Here is a 12,105-nt window from a genome sequence, read left to right on the forward strand (position 1 = left end):
AGGAAGACAACGAAACTATTTCCCAGAAAAAGCCAAATTAAGAATCCCACTTGCTTCAAAGTTACACGTGCACTGGTGCAACTTAAACAGTTGATGCAGAAGCACTGCGACACCAGGGAATGTCACCTGAGTCACTGGGTGCTGACTGAATATGACCCTAAACTTGTACTAAATGTTTAAACAAAAGAATAAACCGTTTTGAACACCATACCTAATTTTTTTACTGCATGCTTGAATTTTGGGAGTAAAGAGGAAGTAAATTCTTCCAAGACGAGTTGCAGTACCAGTAAGGGTTAGGCAATTCACACAAACACATCAAAATTCAGCAAGGAAAAGTAATGTGAAAATGACACTCTCATACCATAAGCTTATCTCTGTATGCAAATTTAGCACACACCAGAGCACACATAAGAAATAATTCAATGCTTGAATTCTGTTAGAATCCAATCCTTCCACCTGTGCTTTATGTACCTGAAGTGCCCAGCAAACAGTTGCATTGGTAGCCATTCACCAAATCAATGCAGCGCCCCTGATGGAGGCAAGGATTGCTGTGGCATTCATCTATCTGCTCACTGCATATGGCACCCATGTAGCCAGGACTGCATATACATGTGTACGAATCAATTCCATCTTGACATTCCCCATGGTGGCAAGGGTCAGGATCACAGTTGTTGATATTCTCCTCACACAGAAGGCCAGTAAAACCTAAGGAAAAATGATGAACAGGAGTAATTAAGAAGTTAACTGGTATGATGCTGCAGTGAATATAATGCAAATATAGAAAGAATCATATTAAGAATCAGCAAAGTGGCAGACAGCACAAAGGGTAACTGGGCATCTCAATGCTGCCCATTTTCCAGTCCTGGAAAACAACACTCTTCCACTGCTCACAGCATTACAGAACAACATCTTGCATGGAGAATCCTGGCATTGGAAGTGGTTACCTTCAGTTTATTCAGAACAGTAGCAATGAAAGGAAACACGTGAATCTCCATGAGAAATGTTTACTTGCATCAGTATAAACTATCTGAAGGCACTCTCCTGTCATTATTTCCTCTACACAATACCGGGGGGGCTGACTTTTTTAGTATGAGAAATTACTACAAAGATGCTGCAGAAACCTTCCCAAGGGAACTCCCTTGGCTCATGTCAAAGCTTCTGCAGCTCTGCTTATTAAAAAGTTTCCTGCCCCTCTCATTGGGAAACCTTTCAGTAACTCAAATCAAGCAAATTTATGAAAGACTGCATGCAACCTCTTCAGTTAGGAGCAATGAAACAAGCAGCAATTTGGCCTGTTTCATTCTGCTTCAGCTGGGAAACATCCTGAGCAACAGAGGAGGACAGAATCTATTCACCAGAAGGACTAAAACGATGGTTGAGGAAGCTCAGAGCAGCAAACAACTCCCTCAAGAGCCCTGTTTTCCATGATGGAGCAGATCTATATGAAACAGGGACAACTTAAAATAAACGGTTTTCAGAGATGAGGTTTTGGAGCAACAGCTCACACTACCTTCCAGCAGCTGGAGATTAGGAAGGTGGAACTTCAAATTTCAAACGCCAGCTGGAGACTGATACAAACCAAGCTGCAGGGAATTTCAACAGCTGAAGAGTGATTCTCACCTGAGTATTATAAGTGGATAACAGGCTCCCATTTTTCATACAGGTTTGTGGTTATTTCTCTGGTCAAACATACCAGGTGACGGCTAACATTTCCAAGTTCTGCGAACGTATGCATGGATGAATGGGTGTGGAAGTAGGTGGGGAGAGGGAAGGGAAGCTAGTTAGAGAGATGGATATAAAAAGATGTTAGGAAGAAAAACAAACCGGTAAGAGGACGAACAGTGGCAAAAAAAAAAAAAAGAGGACAGAGGCAAAGAAAAGAGGAAAGACCTAAGACAACTCAAGAAAAGAAAAGCCATGATCTACCACTGGGAAGGAGAAGTGGAATAATGCCAGAAGGGAAAGAAAAGACAAAAAGCAAGCAGTAAATAGAGCTATCTGTACAGCATTTGGCCAAACATTTTGCAGTTTTCAATCACTTCGGCAGCTGGCGATTACCATTCAGGGAACACATATCACGCATAATATGAGATTAATAGAGCAAGAACATACCCAAACATTATTTTCCAGTAACTGACCTGCCCCAATGATGAACTCCACATTTCAGTCTTATAGAAAGCTGTCAATATTAAATATAATAACTGGCATACATTCATTCAAAAAATTATTACCTTGCCTCCTATTGTAGCTCAACTGAACCACTTAAAGGTCAGATGTATTTCTCAAGCTCTTAACTGAACATACCTTACGGAGATATGATTTCCCTCTTTGCAGACAAGAGTTAGACTAGAAAAAAACCACTGGAATATCGAACGTAAGAATCCCTCAGATAGGATGGAAAAAAGCCCTAGTACAGGGTCCCTCTTCCATTTTCAGCCAAAGTACCAACCAAGGATTTTACTAAGAGCTGCTGCTTCAGTAACATATATTTGGTTGCTTTCAGCCTGCTCCTTGAAAATGCTCCATATATCATGTGCCTTCACAGAAGCAGTAGTCTTCCCTCCCCATCTGGGAAACCTAGGATTTCTGTTTTGAAGTGGTTTCAGCAGTTTAGTGCCCAAATTCAGAACATGCTTTTCAAGGCACATCTCTCCACATTGTCCTCCACTACACGACCCAAAACCCTCCTAGGCCCGATAAGCTCTGCGCTCTTGGTGAATGAAAGCAAATAGACCACACACTAGCTTGAGAAAGACTTTCTAAGATAGTTTCCAAGTTTGGAGAAGATTTGAGCTTTTTCTTCTTTTTGCAAGTGTCAGCTTATTCTGTCACATGCAGTAATCAAAAGGAGAATTCTGACAACAATAATTACTCCTCTCGTGATTAGAACTACTGCATTCCCCTACTTCCAACAAATTCATTGTTTCTTCAGGCACTTTGGGGAAGGGGGAGAGGTTGTGTGTGAAGACTGGGGAGGAATTTTTAGGCTAATCTCTGCTATATTCTGTACAGTGCAGAATAAATTAGCCAAGTCGAATTTGCCTTAACAATTTGATTATTAGAATGAGTCAAAATGATAAAAATCACACATAAGTCTAGCCAACCCAACAGCTCATTTCTGTGACAAAGGTAGCTCCAGGAATTGTTCAGCCTCTTCCCTAATAGAAGAGCTAAAGCCAATGCATTCCATGCCTGAATCTGCATCATGAGCAATGCATCAGGCACTGTTAACTGAAAGCAACCAAAAGTTGTTCCTTACTGAGAATTAGAGTTCTGAACTGCTCTAAACTGCCCATACCCTCTTATTTGACCAGATGTAAAAATTAAAATAAAATATATCTACATCGCTCCTAGAGGTCTGAAGATAAGAAAATCCCATAATTAAACCTGACGCTTCTAAATATGTAATTAACCAAGCAGTAAAGGAATTCAGTGCAGTCAAAAAACACACCTCAGTTCCACCCACAGCTCTGTCAAAATTTCTGTATGACGCTTGACAAATCATTTTAACTACATTCTGGCAGGCAGCTACTGTGTGGTGTATCTTCCAGCGGACACAATTTTTACTGCATTTCAATCTTCCACTTTTGACATAAAACAGCCTGACGCAACAGAAATCAGAATACACAGTAGTACTGCACTGTCCATCTCTTACTCTTCAACTGTATACTACATAATCCGACTTGGAAGAAAGGAAGGCAAGCCACAGATAAAAGGCTTCACACTGCTGTTTTTCCACTTGCGGATTCCATAGTCTATACAGAAGAAGCTGTCACCTTCTGGGAAGTAAGAGATGGGGCTGAAAGAGGGGGGCCAGAACTCCCATCAATTGTGAACTTACTGCTGTCACAAGTGAAAGGCTTTCTGTACTTAAATGCTATTCTGTGCCGCAAAGGAGTAGACAAAGCTTCGCAACAAACAAGCAGTATTTCAGAGAAAGAAAGAACGCTGACACTTCTTTGACCACCCCTTTATGTATTTAGGTTACAGGCGATCTCCATTCCAGGGGCTCTGAACACAAGACTAACCTGTGGCGCACTGGCACTCATAGCCATTGGGATGGTCGATACATTTGGCTCCGTTGAGACATGGTGTGCTGGAGCAGTCATCTATATCAATCTGACACACGGCACCACTGAATCCTGAAAGGTAGAAAAAAAGATGAAAATCCAGAAGTAATATGAAGTAGTTAATCTAAACAGCTGCACTGTCAGGAATTATTTATTAGCAAATCCTCAAAACCATCCAAATATAAGCTCAGTAAATCTAAACTCAATTGCATCATTAAGCACACACACCACACCCTGGGTGGATTGGTTCCTCGTCCAAACTACCAGCCAAAACATCGTTTCTATACTCCAGGTCAAAGGAGCCACAGCTTGAAAGCTGAGGTGGCCAAGTCAAACAGAAATAAAGCAGATGTAGCACAAGCGGTATCCACCACTGGGCAGTATGCCTGTCTATAAAACTGAGAGGCCACCAATAAAAACTTTCAAGTAATCAAAGCAAGTAACTTAAAATGAAACAATAACGCATACATCACTAGAGCTTTCAGACTAGAATTACTATAGCAGTGTGGAATGTGGTACAATACAGCACTGTATCTTTCAATACGCTTGTTGAAATAGTTAACAAACTATCAATAGGTTATGTCACATGATGCAGCTCCTTAGGCACTTCAAGGAAAAAAAACCCAAAAAACTGGAATGTTTCTTGGAGGAAGGAACCAAAGGAGGAGCCAGAACTTCATTACTCAATAAGAAGAGATGCAGAGCAAGCTTTTGTCAAGTATATTCTGATCTCAAAACTTTTTGTCAGCCATCAGGAAGACAAGTGATGTTTACCCTATAACTAACATTGATCTCTCAGCTCAGCATTTGTCCTTTTCTAAAGTGGAGACGCAATCCATCTCCTTCCTCATGTAAGCAACATAAGCTATACTGACGCAAAAGTGGCTTCTGCCTAAAAGCCTCAGAAAAAGACAAAAAGCATGCAGGGGCTCTGATTTTTAAAATGTATTTAGAATTACTCATCTGTATCTCACTGTGATATCCACAGTAACAGAAGTTCTTGCTGCCAACTACCCTTTAAGGTGAGATGTCCAACTGTATGTTTCTCAGCACTTATATCCAGTTACAGGCACAATCCTACTGCAACCAATACATGTCTATTCTTATTTACCAGTGATTGCAAATCACTCATTCAAACAGATGCTGCACTAAGACAACAGAAACTCACAAGAAATATACTACCCACAATCTCTCACTGGTTATCTATGCAGTTCTTGGTAAGGTGAATTTCTGGAAAAGCTTCCAGAAATAAGTACTTACCAGGAGGACAGACACAGAGGAAGCGGTTGACTTTATCAAGACAATCTCCGTTGTTCACACAGGGATTACTTAGACACTCATCAATATCTTCTTCACAGTGAACACCTTTAAAACCTGTTTAAAAAAAAAGAAGTAAGAAGAGGTGACTGAAGGCCTTAGAAAGTGCCCTTAAGAGTATAACTGCCTCTTATACCAGCACTGAAAGTCTAAGCCTAGTTTCATTGCAAGTTGCAGTTTGGACAGAACCTACGAGGTAAGAACATACACCAGAGGTTGAAAACGGATGTTGAATGTGTATTTTTCACAGTTGCTCAACATGCTCACTTAATCAGCGGTAACAGGACAAGTTTGTGCTGAATTCACATCTAATGTTTTCTTCCACTTGATGAGAAGGGGTTATGTTTTAACACTTGGGAAGATACCAATATATTTGGGTATGCATCAATAGAAGGTAAAAGGTAAAGAAACAAACACAGCAGATAGCTAAAAAGTCTTGAGCTAAAATTAATGACAGAGTAAAAGAAAAACATTAAGAAGGGTGACTAGAGTTCCACCTTCCAAAACAGATTAGATATTAATAAAAACTCATTCTAGTTTTCATGGTATCGGCTGATCACCTGCAGGGGTCACAATTCTTTCATTATACTTTATAAGACTGTGCAGCTGGCAGCTTGCAGCCTTTTCTTTTTCTACCACTTTCTATCAGAAAGCAAAATGGCAGACTACATAGGTCATTGGTATGCTGGGCATGTAAATTTTACAAGCACGATTTCAATCAACTAACATTTTTACAGTTACTTCCTCAGGTTAATAGGAGCTTGCATCATTTGGGGTATTTTAAGCAGAGAAAAAACCCAAGCATTATTATCCAGAATCATCATATACATGTCTCAAAACACACTCTTTTAAAATTTGCACCTGCTTTGCTTTCACAAAGTTTCTGCACATGCACTTTACTGGGTATAGTAACAAATATGTTCACATATACTCCAGCTCAGAAAGCTAACTTCCTTTGCTGATGTAGAGATTGGTTTCTTTCTCAGTCCTCTAATTGCTTTCTCCCTCCCCCACACAAATGCCAAGTCCTCCTGGCTGGTGCCGCCACAGCAAGCTCTCTCTTACTGTTTCATTTAGCCTCACCCCTTTGCAATTTTGTGTTCCACCTCAGCAGAGCTGGCAACCCTCCCTGTGCTCTGCCTGCTGAATTCTTCCCTTGCTGGAAGCCCCGTCCTTCTCAGAAACTCCCCTCACCTGGCATACAGAGACACGTGAATCCTCCAATTTTATCCAGGCAGGTGGCATCGTTTTGGCATGGATTCGAATGGCATTCATTGATGTCCATTTCGCAGCGAGGTCCTGTGTAGCCCTTCAAACACTCACAGTGGAAAGAGCCTTCTGTGTTTACACATTTCCCAGCATGTTCACATGGATTGCTGTTTGCTGCAAGAAAAACATATACATGAGTGTGTCAAAACCTCTCCTCAGAGCAGGAAAGCCACAGCATTCTTTATTAGTCATGGTCTTTTCCAGTGGTCATTCCTTTCTGGCAAGTAATACTGGGGAAAAACTGTTCATCCTTCTGGGGAAAGGCTACTGTGATTGAAGAAAACATGCGACAGTTACTTGCCTGTAAGAGGCAAAAAAAAAGATTGCCGTCATTACCAATGGACCAAAGGAGCAACTCTGGTCCATATTACTAATGACAGTTCTTAAGAGAAGAGTATCAACTAGCAGGGATTAGAGAATTAATGATGCTTTTAAGGCCTTATCTTTAGATCATCTTTCACATTTACTTCACTCCTGAGGTTGACAAGATGCCGCCTCAGCCACAAAACAACCGAACTAGTCCTTCGTGTGTTTTCAAAAAGGAACAGCACTCTTGTCCAAGGCAGACTGAGGAATGAAATTCAAAGAAGAGCTTCTTTCCAACACTTCCATGAGTGCTCGTTAGGTATTACCTTCATGCATCACACTCTAGAAACGTAAACTAGCACTCACAAAATTATAAGCAAGTCTGTGAGAGTCCAGCTAATCCCCAAAATAACACAACAGCATGATATCAGAGAACTACAGCTTTAAAAGCCCACGTGGTCACCAGTCTCAGAAGGCACTCAAAAGATCCAGCCATATTCTGGCTGTCAAACACCCTTGATATACTTCTACCAAGGCAGGAGCTGCAACAGCTGCCACACAAACTGCAGTACTTTCGTTGTACGCTGCAGTTCTAAGGGTCAGCTTAATTATCGCATCTATTTGCGTGCACTCCTCACACAATGCTAAAGCCTTCTTGCACAATGAAGAATGGTTAAGCATCTTGCTGCTTTTCATAGTCCAGAGGCTAACAGTTCAAACATGGACAGCTATTTTGACTCAGCCCTTTGCCCCAAGTCTCACACAAGATTTAAAACTCATCTAAAGACACTGAAATGGAAGGGGGAAAGCAGGAAAGGAGTGTGCTTATGTTGAGAAGCTATGACAAAACGTGTATTCTTGCCCCTCTGTTAGTTCATAAAGCAAACGACCCAATTCCCTGTTCATGTACTCACAAATAGCAAATAGAAACTCACCCATTGCACATTCGTCCACATCCTCAGTGCAGTCTGCTCCCTTATGGCCTTGAGGACAGGTGCAGATATAGTGTCCATTCACAGGATTGGTATCACACAGAGCACCCTTCTGGCATGGATTGCTAACGCATGCATCATCCAAGTGGCACAGAAGACCTAGAGAAGCATCCGAGAGTTTATTCAAAAAAGTGAGATATAGCAGTCAGACTGTATGTTACACGATCAAACCCTCTGTCCTGATATTTCAAATAGAGACTCCCACAGCCAGAAGCTTGAGCAGCATCTTATAGGCTTCAACCTATAGACTACCACGGGGATTTCACCACACACTTATAAAACGTTGTATTTAAATGTAGATTCTGTGACTTCAGAGGTGTCTCCAGCACTTCTGGAGCAGTACAATGGCTTACCATTACCAAAATCTCCTCCTTGGAGCAATTAACTAACTGTTCTCTCTAACGAGCATGATGATATTTCTGACAGCTGAAAACACAGGTGCACACAAAGCTCACTTTCTTAATTCAGATATGCTGATCACTTGTATTTCCAGGTCGTAGTTAGGAGACCTTCAAATTTTTACCTACCATACAACAGCAAATTTTCCACTATACCAGTAAGAGCATCCTCACTCATGCAAAAATATCTAAATTTGCCTTCTAGACTTTTAAGTACAATTATCGTAAGTGGCACAGAGCAAGTCACCCTCATGCATAACTTCTCAGGCAAATACAGGTCCTGCTAAGCGCTAGAAAAAGATCTGCTTTCCTTGCAGTCTAAACTGTAGTAAGTTTGTCTTCCAGCCTAATACAAATACTTCTTTGTCCCAAGCTACAGAGGTTTTAAAAGGTCTTTGCTCATGGACAGCACATTTCCTTTTGTTCTTCCTGGTTTGGTCACAAAGTGCGTAAAATAAACACACCACTTCAAGCAAATGCATAAACTTCAGGAAGTATCTTCTATTAAGTGCCAGACCTATGCAAGTTTTCTGCCCTTACCTGCCTTTCCTTCTGGACAAATGCATGAAAAAGAAGCCACTCGATCAATGCAAGTAGATCCATTAGCACAGGAGGCAGTGAAGCAATCATCAATGTTCTTACTGCAGTCATCCCCACTCCAACCATTGACACAGACACAGGCATAGCCTCCATTGTGGTTGGTGCAGGTACCTCCATTCTGACAAGCGTTGGGCTGGAGCTGACATTCATCAACATCTTCAGTGCAAAACTGGCCTGATGCACAGAAAGAAACAAGTTTAATAAAAGTTCAGACACTCAGACACAAGAAAATTCTTGCACAGACAACATAACCAAGGGAAACACTATAGTCCAACTTGATTGCCACTTCTTATTTCTAGGACATTGAAGCCTGAGAACTTCCAACAACACTGTCTTCAAATTCGGCAAAGACAACTAGCATCCCTAAACGACCCCAAAGTAGGAGCTGAACTGCAAATAACTTTAAAAAGGTATAGTGTGAGAACCAGCAGGCAGCCTGCAGTATATGAAGATACGTTTGCGAGGATGTGAGAAGCAGAAAGAATGAAGGTCTGCCTGCAGAGCAGCCAGAGAGACTAAGAAGAAAGAAGATGGCCTCACAAGAAAATCTTGGCCAAAGCAGTGCCAACAGGCCAGCAGCAAAGTAACTCTTGTCAGGAGAACTTAATTCTTTCCTATATAATTATGCAATGAATATTACTTCATGAGGAAGAATAGAATTCTTGAGACTCTTCTACCTAAAATACTCATTTTCCTTCCCCCAGGTATTTCCACAGACAACCACAAATAGTCGGGGTTTTCTTGGTTGTTGTTTGTTTGTTTGTTTTTTGATTCTTTTTTAGAGACAAAATAAATACTCTAATAAAACGCTTTAATGACTGGAGATATTGGAAGGAAGAAAACAAATGTACACTGTTTCAGGGAGTTTTAACAAAAAGGACCACTGGACCACTAAGTATGAAATCAGTTTCAAGTGATACTGAATTTCACAGTCACATCTATAGGAAGCTTTGCAATTCACATTTACTGAATTATTTATTTATACAAATCCATCTTGCTTTGACATCAAGATCTGGAGAACCTACCACTTGCATCAATATTCTGTTTCAACACTTATTCATCTTCTCAATCAAAGTTCCACGGTTTACTTTTAAGCTGAAATTGTTTAAGCTTAAGTTTCAAGTCATTCATTCTTATTTTGAGTTTCTTGAACAGATAACACCTAATGGCTAAGCACCAGCTAATTTCTTCCCAGGCTGGCAATGGGTGCACATGTGCAACCACGGAGTACTGGTCACAGTCCACAATCTTCTTTTTGATAAACTACTTCTCCCCTTTCCGTTACGTTAAGAACTCTCTAGCGTTGAAAGCTTGCTTTTTTTTTTTTAAACTTCCTTATAACTTGCTTTTACCACCCTTCCTAAAATGTTGATACAATGTATGTAGCATTAAAAGACCGCCTTTTATCAGAGAATAAGATTAGATTTGTTTGATGTGACCTTTTTTTTCCCCCCTCCAGCTGACTTCATCACCTCCCTCACTAGCTTGCAGCAGCTTCCCATTATTTGGGTCAAGACTCTTAAGTAACGGCGTTGCTACTACCAAGATCCCCCCATTTGTCATCTCCAGCTACTCTATCAGCTGCACACTTACATCTGCCTGGAATTCCCCCCATACTCCAAGAATAAGAAATTCAAGAGCGGGCCACAGATCTTCCGTGCCAATTTGCCTGGGCTCCAGTTTACTCAGGTTTGCCAATTTAAAAATACTTATTAGATGTTGCTTAACAGTCACCTTGTTTATTAATGGCCCAGAAATTATGATGCAAGCACGCGTACACACCCTCCTCCAATACACAGAGCTGAAACATTTATTGTTGACAGGAATGTAAAAATGTTCAGTCTTAACCATCTCCATCCACTGTACCCAAACCATAATTCCTTTTGTTTTCAAAGTACTTAAACAAATCTTAGCCTTTGGTCCTGTGAGCTCTGGATTTTTTTTCCCTTAGTGGCAAAGTAATAAAATTATTTAAAAAAAAAATAAAAATTGCACAACTGACTTTGTTCTATGCATGCGTTCCTCCAGCAAGACTACTTCAAAACAAGTATTTTATCACTTGAAAAAACATAATAAAATTTTAACAGTAATAATAATTACAATAAGAGTTTTCAGAATTAATCCTCACCTCCCAGTTTACTTAGTAAAACAGTTGGGGGGAAATCTAATGCTTCATATTGTTATCTACAAAACATAGCTGTCTACGTTATGAAAAAACAAAACCATGCATTTGTCATAACAGAAGTCATTTATTCATTAGCGTTCAATATTAGCTTATCAGTAACCAAACTGAAAAGAGTCAGTTATCTCAGACTGGTTCCTAGTAGTCGTGAGTAGCTCGCAACTCAACAGAATTGACTTCCTCTTAAAAAAAATAATCAAGATGTTATTTGCTTATTATAAAAGTGATTTTCCTTCTTTTCTTGGAGGAGGCCCAACCCAGATCAAAGAACGTACTCTCTGACAAACACTCATCCGTAACATAATCATTTTGCAGGAGCATTCTTGCAGCATTTACATCCCCCTTTTGACTGCAGCCAATTTAAACTCAGTATCACTAAAGTGTGAACAGCTTTCAGCACTGAAGTTGCCACACCACTCCGGCTTGTTATGCCTCTCTCAAAATCACTTGCCTTGTGATTGGCTGAATAGAACTCCTGAAATATAACGCTTTTCGGGGGTTTTTTGGTGGATTGGGGGTGGGGTGTGTGTGCACGCCTGTTTGTGGTTTGGTTTTTGTTTTGGGTTTTTTTAAGCAAAGATGGGCAAACTACTCCCTCATATAAACTCTCTGGGTTTGTTTATAACTTCCCATTTCAAGTGTCACTAGTAATATCAACACTTAAGATTTTTTTTAATATTTTTTTTTCCTAGCACTTATTCTCCACTTCTAGAAAGGACAGGTCCACGTGACATCACTGATGTCCTTGCAATAACCCTATGTCCTAGGCTATTCCATATTTCCACAGCCCTAAACTGAAACAAACTTTTAAAAGGTATATCAATGTCTCCACAAGAGGAAAAAAAAGCAGAGCTTAAACTTCTTCAAGCAATTCAACCGTATTTCAAGAACATACATTTGTGCTCCTTAAATTTGATCTTCACTTAGCTTCTCAGATTTCTAATGCTCCTTTTGCAGCTACCAGATCACAA

At 40.3% G+C, this 12,105-nt stretch overlaps 1 protein-coding gene across 2 annotated transcripts in view; it reads right to left on the minus strand.

Annotated features, from left to right (window-relative positions):
* NOTCH2 (notch receptor 2) overlaps positions 1 to 12,105 on the minus strand; it is an 88,205-nt gene that overhangs the window by 35,247 nt on the left and 40,853 nt on the right. Inside the window, exons 6-12 of one of the 2 annotated variants that reach the window (XR_012995477.1) lie at positions 8,893 to 9,126; positions 7,898 to 8,053; positions 6,582 to 6,770; positions 5,331 to 5,444; positions 4,029 to 4,142; positions 1,621 to 1,928; positions 624 to 705 (exon numbers count right to left, since the gene is read on the minus strand). Coding sequence is in view for 1 of the 2 variants with exons in the window: in XM_076339814.1 (XP_076195929.1) it covers positions 472 to 705; positions 4,029 to 4,142; positions 5,331 to 5,444; positions 6,582 to 6,770; positions 7,898 to 8,053; positions 8,893 to 9,126 (1,041 nt within the window). In the remaining variant the exon portion in view is untranslated. Of the gene's footprint in view, positions 1 to 471; positions 706 to 1,620; positions 1,929 to 4,028; positions 4,143 to 5,330; positions 5,445 to 6,581; positions 6,771 to 7,897; positions 8,054 to 8,892; positions 9,127 to 12,105 lie in introns of those variants that run through there. The other variant, XM_076339814.1, reaches the window with a different exon arrangement.

This window comes from Aptenodytes patagonicus, chromosome 5 (genome assembly GCF_965638725.1).
Source record: "Aptenodytes patagonicus chromosome 5, bAptPat1.pri.cur, whole genome shotgun sequence".
Classification (NCBI taxonomy): Eukaryota; Metazoa; Chordata; class Aves; order Sphenisciformes; family Spheniscidae; genus Aptenodytes; species Aptenodytes patagonicus.